The sequence below is a fragment of the Watersipora subatra genome, chromosome 2, assembly GCF_963576615.1.
Source record: "Watersipora subatra chromosome 2, tzWatSuba1.1, whole genome shotgun sequence".
NCBI lineage: Eukaryota > Metazoa > Bryozoa > Gymnolaemata > Cheilostomatida > Watersiporidae > Watersipora > Watersipora subatra.
The window spans coordinates 73,382,424-73,395,080 of record NC_088709.1 but is presented as its reverse complement, the minus strand read 5'-3'; the positions used below and the strand labels follow the sequence as shown (position 1 = coordinate 73,395,080).

General features: G+C 32.4%; 2 protein-coding genes across 2 annotated transcripts in view; both read left to right on the top strand.

The window, feature by feature from the left end:
* The window catches only part of LOC137388541 (hepatocyte growth factor receptor-like), a 93,299-nt gene that overhangs the window by 4,147 nt on the left and 76,495 nt on the right, over nt 1-12,657 (top strand). Inside the window, exons 6-8 of the mRNA XM_068075026.1 lie at nt 600-799; nt 1,469-1,681; nt 2,392-2,623. Coding sequence (XP_067931127.1) covers nt 600-799; nt 1,469-1,681; nt 2,392-2,623 — 645 coding nt within the window. The remainder of the gene's footprint in view (nt 1-599; nt 800-1,468; nt 1,682-2,391; nt 2,624-12,657) is intronic.
* LOC137386928 (hepatocyte growth factor receptor-like) overlaps nt 1-12,657 on the top strand; it is a 64,357-nt gene that overhangs the window by 46,237 nt on the left and 5,463 nt on the right. The window lies entirely within an intron of this gene.

The window sequence follows — 12,657 nt, the reverse complement described above, 5'->3', positions numbered from 1 at the left end:
TGTCATCACTATACTCAGAGAGCTATGCTATAACTACACTCATAGAACTATGTTATCACTATACTCATAGAACTATGTTATCACTATCCTCATAGAACTATGTTATCACTATACTCATAGAACTATGTTATCACTATACTCATAGAACTATGTTATCACTATACTCATAGAACTATGTTATCACTATACTCATAGAACTATGTTATCACTACACTCATAGAACTATATTATCAGTATACTCATAGGACTATATTGTCACTACCCTCATAGAACTATGCTATCACTCTATTAATAGAACTATGTTATTATTATACTCATAAAGCTAGTTTATTACTTTATCCATAGAACTGTCTCTGATAGACAGATTTGAACTATGTTTATATCATTAAATTAATAGGTTTTTGTTAGTATTTTCGAGAGGTAAATAGGCAAAATAGCTTTATTATAGTTGAAGGATAAATATTTATGAAAGCTAAATGTTTCTATCATCTGTCAAGTGTTTTATGAACCTCCAATACCTAGAATATCCCCAGAGCAACTGGTATTTACTATAAATATTATCGTCACATTCTCCTTGGCATTTTTTCCCATTTCTCTAGGATTTGTTTCACAAACTGATGAAGATGATCTAAATGAAGACAGAATAAGTTTTGCTCTTGGCATAATATTTGGTCAACTCGATTTCTATGAAGAGTTGGAAAACAATATATATTCACATCTAAAAAGTCTGGCTCAGCTTCATGTTTATGAAGATCCATTCATATACACATTCATGGATGAATATAACCAGTCATATCAGGTGAGAGCAAAAAAAGTGTAAATACATCATACAAATTCAATGTTGTGCATGATATATGAGCTGCATAGTCCCACAGCACATAATTCTGCACAGATATTTTTTGCGAAGATGGGTGGCTAAAAACATGATGAGATACATTAAAACCTCCTAAAGTAGATCAACTGTTTTTGCTATTGTCTATATCTGTCTAGAGAACTGTTTTATAAATAGTTTTTTTGGGTTGAAACTGTTTTGTGATGATTTCAAAGCCGAGTAACATATTACCAGTGTAAATGTGTAAAGTAATTAGAAATCATCTCAGAAGGCCCTTCATCCAAACCTTTGATTTTAGATATGTAATTACTTCATGTTAACCAAGGTAAATTAAGTTAGACGGACCACAACAATATATACACTCACTGATGCCCTGCAAGAGTTGCGCTAGTTTTTTCGATGTTACAGTGACTAATGTAGCCTTCAGAACCTCTCGTTAAAAATTTAGTGTGGTATTTTCAGAGAATGTGCATTGAGAAGTGTAGGGTAGCATCTGGAGTTTGCTTAAATTCAAACGTATTTACTTATATTTCTGAAAAGGCTTCTTAGATTTCTTAAATATTGTGCCAGAGTTTTTAAATATTCAGCTATCACCTCCGTTTATCTCCCAAATATTGTTGATTTTGATTTTAACAGGAAGTAAACTCAGATGAGCTGGTGATAATGTTTGGAGAAAACTTGAACAAAGGAGCAGCACAAAAAGACTACATTGTAGAAGTTGGACAAAGTTATTGTAATGTAACAGGTCTCAGCACCCACCAATTAGTCTGCCGCCTTCTGGCAAAAGAGCCAGCTGTTTTAGAAGGAAACACGATAGAGGTCAAAAACAAAGATCTACCTCATGTTAAGGTCAGCCTGCTACAATTCATATAAATAAAATATTAAATCTGTCCTATTCCACAATTTATATCTCAAGTAGGTTAACTTACAAAAAAAACTTACAAAGGAAAACTTACTTTGTTTCTTCAGTCAAGTAAAGGTTTTTAAAAAGTGAAAGCAAAGTTTAATTGTTAAAGTTTAAAAAAAATAAGTTAAAAGTTGAGCTGGATTTAAAAGTTTTATTTTTGTATCAATACAATAATCTATATAATACTTATAGTGAGATAAGTAAGTTGCCCTTCAATTAAGTGTTGAACCTGCAAATTACTGAAACTAATATGCCATAAATACATTTTCTACAACTCTTTTGCTTCCGTCACTCATTGAGATTATATACATGTATATGCTAAACAAAAATTGATTTTACATCTATATGAAAAGTGACAATTTTATTTTCTTGTTTTCTAAAAAAATTGATTTTATTGCTTATTTAAACAAAAAAGCTTACACGATCTAGCAAACAATTACAGTACTCACCGTCATTTAAAAGTTACCACCTGACATCAAGATGATATACTTTTTGGTAATTACTGACATCTAACTAAAATACGCTGACTTCTAACCGTCATAGATAAAGAAGTTAAATACATTTATCTCAACTATTAGACTAGCTATTGTAGCAGCTAACAAGTTTTTATTACTGACCAATCGTAGTTTTTCTACCATATCTACTGTTACAGGTGATGGTAGGAAATTTAAAGACCGATGTTGGATACCTCTATTATTTAAATCGAATCTGGTATGATAATGATCCCTTTCGACACAGTATGATTGGGTTGACCACTACATTTGTCTTGGCAAGCATAGCTGTCGCTATATTTTCTGTTGTAAAGACTTGCAAACAGAAAAAAATATTGGCAGCTTTAACTATGAAAAAGGCTGATTCATCAGAACTTGGCACAAAAAGATCAGGTATTTGACCGAACATCTTTTTCATGTTGTTGTTTAGTGAGAGTTAGCCAAATTCAGTTGAAGTAAATTGTTAGCAGGTTAGTTATGCATAGCTTTATATATACAATATATATGATATAGTGTATATTTATATATAATCTATTTGTATTATATATAAACATATATTATATTATAATATATACTTAAATATAATATAATATATTTATTTATATTATAATATATATGTATAATATATAAATATATATTATACATATATGTAAAGGTATAGGACCGATAGTGCAGGTGATAGGGGAATCTGTTAGTGACTCTGTGGTCGTTGATTTGATTTCCTCTCGCTGCTTTCTGAGATCAATGGACAAGGCTCTACTTTTATAGTGCTTAAGGAGTGCCAAAAAAACTTCAATTCCTACTCAAACATTGCCCGTTCAGGCTAAACTTATGCTGCCTGCAGCTGAACTGAGCCAAAGCAATGACAATTGAAGTAAAATGGAATAGGGCTAATAACACAAAAATCATGAAATGCCAATTTGTGAGTAACATCAGAGGTGAGGCTACATCAGGATAATGCTACAAGTGAGATCCACATTTGACTGCTACACATGTTGTTGCGCAGAAACATGATGAAGACATGTACCTTGATGCTGACAGTTTTGACTCGAGTAAAAAAATCTTTAAAGACAAGAATAATAAAAAACTCTCAGCACTACTAACCATGACTGCAGAATATCACTCCAGTAAGTTAGCAAAGCCAGACCCAAGAATTTGGTAAAAGATAATAACTGAGCACTAAAATGAACCGAGACGGAATCGATCACTGATATTAACGAACTAATCTACAGTATGTAAAAATCACCCTAAAAAAGGATATTAAGCAAATGTTGGTCAGGCATCAATGTTTCTTGCCATCTTGGCTCATGAACCTTGAAAATAAGATCAAGAGTTTACACAAAAAGTTATCAGACCAAATAAAAAATCAAACCACAGTTTTGAGTATCCAGTTAGTGGTACACCAAATAATAGGATAACCAGAGTCTGTTCACCCCTAATCTATCAAAACGGTATTGCCAATTCCAATGTCATGTTCAAATGTATGTGGTGTCCTGATATCATTTTTAAAAGAGAGTCACGCAACCCTGTTACACACTAGAAGTAGGATTTAGCTGCTGATTTTTCAAAATCTGTTAACGCACATCTTTGCTACATATATACAAAATACAAAATACAAGATAAGGCTAACTTGCAAAATGAGCAAACAGTGTTGTTGGTTCTCATTTCAGCTCATATAATTTCGAACCATTAATACCCTGAAAGGTTGATATAAAGTTACATAAAAGTAGAGAAATGTCAAAATATTAAATTGCTAAATGCTGCTCATTAGTTCCAAATGATATCGATTATCCAAAGTAACACATAATTTGAAAAGGTTCACTACGTTTTGTTATGGTATTTACAGTTTTCTTAAATCAAGTAGCTTTCAGACTGCTTTAGTGTGTTCAGAATCATTTCTTTTGTCAGGCAATGAAAGTGTTCGACATCGGTTCCTGAAACTTGATAACAATGTTCAAACAAACTTGGATCGCTGCAAAGTTCCCCATGAAAAGTTAAGCATAGGAAAACAGATTGGAAAAGGGAACTTTGGAATAGTTTACAAAGGTCAACTCATTACTCCATCAGGACTTCTCAAGACTGTCGCTGTCAAGACCTTGAAAGGTGCTTAAGCATATATCTTTTTTGATAAGATTATGAGTTGAATGTTCTTGTTAGAACTTTACGTTTCATTAGATAGTTGTTAGTTGAGATTTTTATATTTTACTAGGAAGTAGTTGGTACATCTAGTTTGTGTATGCAACCAAATTTCATTTCATAAAGCTTAGGTTCTTATTTAAAATAATGGTTTGCTAAATTATATGCTTTTAATTGCAATGGGCAGCACATTTTGTAAATGATAATCACAATACAAATAACAAAAAAATATATATATATAGTACCTAATTACTGGTAAACACTGCCAAAACATTATAAAAAATAATCATGTGGTTGCAGAACCGGCTAATTTTTATGTTCAGCAGTTTGTTGGTTATAAAACTGCTCTTGATAAGTTGGAGTTAAAATGCTGCCATGTTAAACTACTCATTTCCCATGTCTCACTTGTCTCTGCTAAAAACCAGTGTGTTGCTTTCTCACTGATACCTGGTTTAAATTTTAAAAATTACTGAAGCTTGCAAGACTTGCTTGTAAGTAACAGTGTGAGAACTTCATAAGATTTTAATTGTCAACTTCAGATGAGATCTTATGTCTCTTTGTGTACTGTTGCAGTATGTTTTGCAAGCAAACTATAGAAACTTTGTTGTTTGCAAGGTAATTAGTCATTTACATATCTCAGTTTTTGTATAGATGATCAAGAACTGAGCTTTGAGGATTTTGAAAGTTTCCTCATTGAAGGCACGATGATGATAGACTTCAAACACATGAATGTTTTGTCAGTCATCGGTTTGGTTTGTGAGGAAGGAGAGAGACCGCTGGTTGTACTTCCATATATGGAGAATGGTGATCTGTGCAGCTTGGTCAAGCGTGAGGACTTGGTTAGTGAATCAGAAATACCTAGTACAAACTATATAAAACATGTTGCACTATTTGCACTAACTCATTGTCCCTTTATGACATTTTTCCTACTAATCAACTAGTGTATGTTATAAGACTAAAATTAGCCGTGACTATATAAGTAGAATACCAAACAAAAATTTGAAAGAATATAGCGCTGTTTGTTTTTCTCTCATTAAGCCGGCCAAAAGCTGAAATATTATTGTAGAAAGTTTTTCATGCAGAAAAAAGAATGTGTGACACTTAATTATGTTGGCTGTTAGTTTGACTAAGGCATAGAGAATGACAAAACTTTTTAGAGGTTCTTAGCTAACAGCTTGTCAGTCATGTCTGTAGATTTTTCTGTAAAACCACTTGTTACTGTGAGCAAGTTAGATTTTACCATTAAGTTTGTGCTTTTAGCAACCTTCTTACTTGTTCATTGCTATTGGTTCAATTGATATTCATAAATCACTGTCACTTCCTTGTGGATGTCAATTACTTTTATAGGAGTTGATGTTATCTGACATCCTTCACTTTGGCTTGCAAATAGCTAATGGCATGTCTTACTTGACTAAAGAGAGATTTGTACACAGAGATCTGGCTGCTAGAAATTGCATGTAAGTGTTTGCTTACTTTAGACAATATGATTGATCTCTAGTTAGATGTCCTTTAGATGTTTATGGATTTTTAAAATTAAACAAGCTGCCTTCAAATGCTCAGATATTTTACCTCATCAATGATCAGACCTTTTGTGAGCATGCATTTTTTTCATTTGCCTAATGCAATGCTGATGATAGCAACAATGTGAGACCGATGAGCTGCATTACCGTATAACATGAAGTGATTGTGAATGTAAACACAAACTAACAACATAGAAGATTAATCGTTGACATAAAAGCCTTGTTATAAACATGTCTTTTTGATCCTTTATACAGTTTAGTCATAGTTTACTGACTGATGAGAGCTAAACCACTTTAGAATGTGAGCGCCTACTGGCTTTCAACTGAAAAATTTATAAAATAAATGAAGCATAATTACATGTACAGCTTTGGCATAAAAGCCTTGGTATAAAATAATTTTTAGGTTCTGTATACAGTTGAGTCATAATCAAAGGATTGATGAGCACTAAATGTCTTGAGAATGTGAGCATCTGAGGGCTTTAAACAAAAAGATTTCGAATATTATTGAAGTAGGATGACTTCACGTTCAACATGGCTTCATGTTGAATGATTTCATAACTAGTGTTTTGTAAAAAGAGTAGCTGATTTGTTAACTAATTTAGTAGTTTGATTGAAAGGGCCCCTAAAAGAAAGCTGTTGAATTTTGCTGTTACAGATATTTTATACCAATTTGGTATGTTACTAATACCAATTTGTTACTGCGCCAGACTAAACGAGAAATACATGTTTACAAAATAAGCATGATGGTGTTTTGATTTTGTCAGAAAAGATCTATCAGACCCACAAACCAAACCACATATAGTCAGAAACAAGTGTGCTACAACGCCTACCCATGCACTAAAACTATGGATAGAAGATTCTAGGCTGAAAACTTGATAGTGTGCACTATCATTAAACATCAAAACAGTAACACACCAAAAGTAGACGAATATTCTGTTTGTTAGTTTAAAAGTTAAGTTTAATAATTAGTCTATGTTACAGTTTGCCGTGGCTAAGTTTTTAGAGAACCTCCTTGTATTCAAAAACCTGTCATTAATCAACAATTGAGCAATGTGAACATTGATATACATATAGACACCTATATTTTACGCCTATAATACTTTACTCTCTCTTTTGGGTAAAGCGACATTAATCCTTTTGGATGCAATAAACCTGCTAACTTACATCTAACTAGTCCAAGATCTCTCAATAAATATGCATTGGCATACCGCAAAATATCTCTACTGGTTGATATCTAATGCTTGCAATTAATCTGCGATTATACTATAGTCTGTATCCTGCTTAGCAATTTGTTGAAGCTTTCAATTTTTAATTTTATTCTAAACTTGAAGGTATATTTTTTATTTCATAACTATTTTTAACAATTTTGCATAAAAGCTCATTGCAGTCATTGATGTTTGCTGCAGCTTTTGTAGTCAAAACTAACTTTTTATGCGCAATAGAAGAAGAGTTATGGGTGTAAGTCCATTGTAAGCTAAGTTAAGATAACTGTGAGGATGTTATAAAATAATATGCTATAAATCTGCAAACTTACATGTTATATAATAATCTATCAAATGCTACAAATATATGTTCAAGAACAAGTGACATTAATGAAACATACCTATAATGCATGCAGAAACCAAAATTAACATTTTTGAAACAAAACTATTTGCATCATTTGCTTGGCCAGTTGCTTAATGATTGTTGCTTTCAATGAAACTAACATCTTCATCTGGTTGTTCAATACCCTTCACAATGGCTTCTAACCTCAACTCCTCTGTACTGCTAAACTAGTCGATATTACTAATAATTTTCTAGCAGAACAAAACGTTTACGCATTGCACATATAATTTATATATAATATAGTGCATATATAATATATATATAGAATTTTGCACATATAATGAATGATAAACTGTTAGCTAGTTTTGTGCCAAGCACAACTTTTAGCCAAAGATTAATCATTCATATACAATCGTAAAAGTAGTCACATACGCCAAAGTATCAAGACTGTTTTAAACAAGGAACTACATTTCTTCTAGTACAGTTATTAATTGTCTTTATGATGTTGCTTTCTAAGTTTCAAGAAAAAAAGCTTTGGAGCTGGACAACGAAGAAATACAGCAATTGTTATTAATGTAACCTAGTCATTATTAGTATGACTCCGTGGAACATTTACAACTGATCACTTGCTATTATGGGTTTTTAAAATCAAAGAATGTCAACTCTTTTTCTATAGTGGGGCTCTATTAGTGGTGGGTTCAGATAAGGACATTGTTCAATTTAATGTTTTATGGTATATCCTGTTTTGCTATGTTTTATTTTTATACTGCACATTTATGTTGGCAGGGTGGACGGCTCATTTATTGTAAAGATTTCAGACTTTGGAATGTCTCGAGATATTTATGAAAAAGATTACTACAGCATGGAGTCTATGAGTAAGCCAGTTCCTCTAAAGTGGATGGCAGTTGAGTCTTTGAAAGAAGGAAGATACAGCTCAAAATCTGACGTGGTTTGTGCAAATTTTTAAAATCATTACTCATAAAAGTCTAGTCTTGTCTTATACTACATGCAAAACTAACGCTCAATGAAATAGAGTTCCTACTCATTCCGCTACAAAGAGTTTTTCCATAATTATGCATATTCTATTGCTTTACTTCTAGCTCATAGAAAAAGATTTTACTCTATAAACTTCTACAATATACATCTCACATTTTTGATAAAATTATTTATCTAGAATTGTTACTAATATGATATATTGTTCTATAATATAATTTTATATAATACAGTCAAAAATGGATAACTCGTCCATGGATAGCTCGAACACATGGTTAATTCGAACGGTTTCTTTGGTCCGTTCCCACGTAATGATAAATTGCTATAGATAACTCGAACTCAACACTGTTAATTCGAACTGTTTTTTTGCCCAACAGCTACCGAAACGGTTGTTATCGCTTTAGAAAATCACTTTACTCAAAGCCATAGAGGTAAACCTCATCTTTTCGTAATTCATAAGCGTTGTTATTACCACCATCGGCAAAATAATTTTGTCAACGACTTTTCTAAAGGTTTGGTGAAATTTGATTTATACTGCTATACGATGAATAGCACGGGCTAGCCGGGTCACGCGAGCAAGGATTTTCGCCACGCACATACAAAACAAAAACAGCATGTTGTTTTGTATGTGCGTGGCAAAAATCCTTGAGTGCGTGACCCGGCTAGCCCGTGACGAATAGTTTTCCGACGTTGATTCCGTGTTGAATCAACGTCGGAATGTTGAATGTTTAAAACGTTTTAAAAATTGTTGTTATTAAACGTATACGTTTTTAGCTAAAAAAAACTATTCATCGTTTGACCTAAACACAGAATACGTGTGTACATTCAATAAGTATCCATTCAAAAAGCGTGAGTGATATACAATGTACCATTAAACCTCGTAAAACTTTTAATTGAACTGCCTCGGAGTGTTGCTCTTAACGAATCCCAGGTAAAGTAAGGGATTTTTCTTTAGTAACTTTTTCTTAAAGTTGCATAAACTTAAAAAAAAATCGGCAAAATTGATCGTGGGTAAAACGCTCAAAAGAAAAAGATGTCTTTTTTTTTGAGCATTTCAACAACGATCAAGTTTTGCCAATGTCAATCTAAAAAAACGTCCTGGCAATAACATCACCTCAAACAACAAACCAATCTCAAGTGATAGAAAAATCTCTATACTTTTTGATAAAAACGTTTTAAACTTTACATTAGAAGCATTTAATTTGAAACAAGCCATTTGTGCTTTTGATTTATATTATAGTTTGTATATGTACATGTATCTACTAATAAATAAGTAAATACATGGACTTGTGACAGTGCTCTGATAACTTGAACGCTCTGATAATTCGAACACTTTCGCTCGGTCCCGTGAAGTTCGAGTTATCCATGTTTGACTGTATATAGTATTTCATATATAGTGTAATGTAATAAGATATAGCATAAACTAGTATAATATAATGCAGTATAATAGACTAAAATATGATCTAGCACAATATAAAATATATAATTTATAGTATGCGTTAGAAAAATTATAATATATTAAAGTATAAAATTATAATATATTAAAGTATATGTGTAATAAAAAACCTACGAGCATAAAAATAGTGATTTTAAAAACGAAAGTGGTCAACATAAGATGTCTTAAAAGTTTGAAAAACCAAGTTACTTTAAAGGTAGAAAATGACATCATAGGGAGTTTGGTTTCATGTCTTATATATAGCATTAACTTCTTTTAGTGGTCCCACGGCGTCACAATTTGGGAGTTGCTTACTCGCGGTAGCTCACCATATGCAGGAATAAGCAACTATCACATTAAGGAATATGTAACTAGTGGAAAGCGCCTCGACAAGCCAAGCGATTGCCCACCAGGAATGTAAGTAACAAAACGTTTGGCATGTAACCTTACTATGGATTATTATTACATAGATGGGTTTACTAGCTATCAGTAATGCTAGTACATATAGCTATACTATAGCTAGTCTTGTAATTGACACTCTCTACTACTCATATTTACCAATACTTTTATTATAAGTTGTTTTTAATTTGTCAAAGTAGTGCAGTACTTATAAGTACAGTCTAGCTAGAGATAACATACCTGTTAGCAGGTTAATTTTCCTTAGAATTCTATCAATGTTAAGGACTCATGTGATGTGGTGCAACCAGTCAAACAACTTGAATTATAGTTTCCCATAGAGCTAGAACCTTAGCTAATATCTGCTATAACCTGGTGGCTACTAGAAAATAAAGAACACCAGTTACTACAATAATGCTATTAATATGTTTAGACATGGCTTGTTCAAATGATCTGCCTTGCAAGGTTTACATTGCTTCAGCTACCACACAATGCAATAGTTTTAGAAAATTATATGTCAGATTTCAATAGAAGTATTAAATAAAGGTATTGGGTTAAATCCTGGTTTTGTTACTTAAGATTTAAAGAGATCTGCAAGTGCTGGGAGGAAGAACCAGAAAGACGACCAACATTTGATAATCTGTCAAACTACCTTACCAAAGTTCTGAGAGGTGAAATCATTCCTTCAGCAAGCTCTGAACAAACTGAGAATTATTATTCTGACCGAAGTGTTACAAAGAACATTCCGGAAGATTATTTAAACATGGCAGACTTTGATGAGCCTGAGGAATACCTACAGCCAATAAAAAGTCAAACACCTTTAAATCTAGTTTCACTCGTATAGCTGATGGAGCAGAGAGAACTACTTTCCTATCACCTGCTAAGAAGAAGCGTCTGTTTTTGTGAAATACAGAACAGGGTGTTAAGATACCTATAAAAAACCTTTTCTGAGTTCCTTAAATATTCACTCTCAGTTACCCTTTACATATTATACTTGAGAAAGAAACCGCCAAGCAGACTGTAAGTCCGTTGATCTACTATATAGCTTGTTTAATTAAGATTTTCTTCTTGTATTTCTTATTGTCATGCAAAAAGAGATGATTTCAAAATATGTATTTGAGCAATTCAAATACTCAAAAATGACTGCAATTTACTCTGATTACACAGATGTAAAACTTGCACAAACTTCCTTAAAAAGCCTGTTTGTTGAAAAATCAAATAACATTGTAGCTGCCTAGATTAATTTTAAACAAAACTCTGAAACAATTGAATACAACCAAAAAACTTTAAGTTTATGTTCAGAGCAAGAGCTTTATTAAAGCAAATAAAAAATTTAATATGAGATCATTTCTTAAGATTTATTTACTTGTCTTCACTATGTTTGTCTTACCAGTGTTTTTAGCAAACTTCGTTTAAACTTTTTAAAATGGTAGATAAATGGTACTATAAAGCTACCCTTACATCTTATATATCATAAACTAGCAAAATAAATAATTCATATTTAAGGTGTTTATGTCATATGAAATGGGTTCTAGCTGTTTTACACCCTAATAAACTTGACACATGCCAATACACACAATTAAATATATACATTCTAGCACACCCTGTAACAACCTGTGTGGATGTCTCGTTGTACTCTGTGAAACTCAACGCATACTGACATACACTCTACCAATATTTAAATGTGGCATAATTTAGTTTGCTATTATCATGCCTATATAAACAATTAAATATATACATTCTAACCTACACTGTAACAGCCTGTGTGGATATCCTGTTGTACTCTATGAAGCTCCATGCATTCTGACATACAATCTACCAATATGAAAAGGTGTCAGGATGTACTTTTCCATATGTAAATGTATCAACATATACTCTTCAAATCTGTACACATACAAATATATATTTTACAAATTTGTACACTTACCAACATGTGTACTCAAAATCAGAACACATACTGACCCTTCTTACAGTACGAATTGACACTGTAAGACATACAAAATACAATATTGCCTACACAAGGGTGCATAGATGCTCATAGCTGTGTGTTATATCTCGACTAAAGCTGGCAGGTGACAAAGAGTAGGTGACATAGTAGTGTAATGACATTTTTTGTACTGAGTAAACTGTTTTCCTTTTACAAACAACTGTATTTAAGTGAGTCGACAATCTATGCAATATGCTTCATAGCAGCGAGCAATCAACTATAAAGCCTAGTCTTTGCTAAGTCATGTTTATCACAATATCGACAACATTAAATTGCTCTATGCCTTTCTGAGATGAATATATTTATATCTCTGAGTCCATTGTAACAATATTAACTGTGAGAACCATTCAGTAAAAATTTTTGCAATTCTTGCCATTAAGTAATCTTGAATATATCAGAGAAAAGCTCGAAGGCA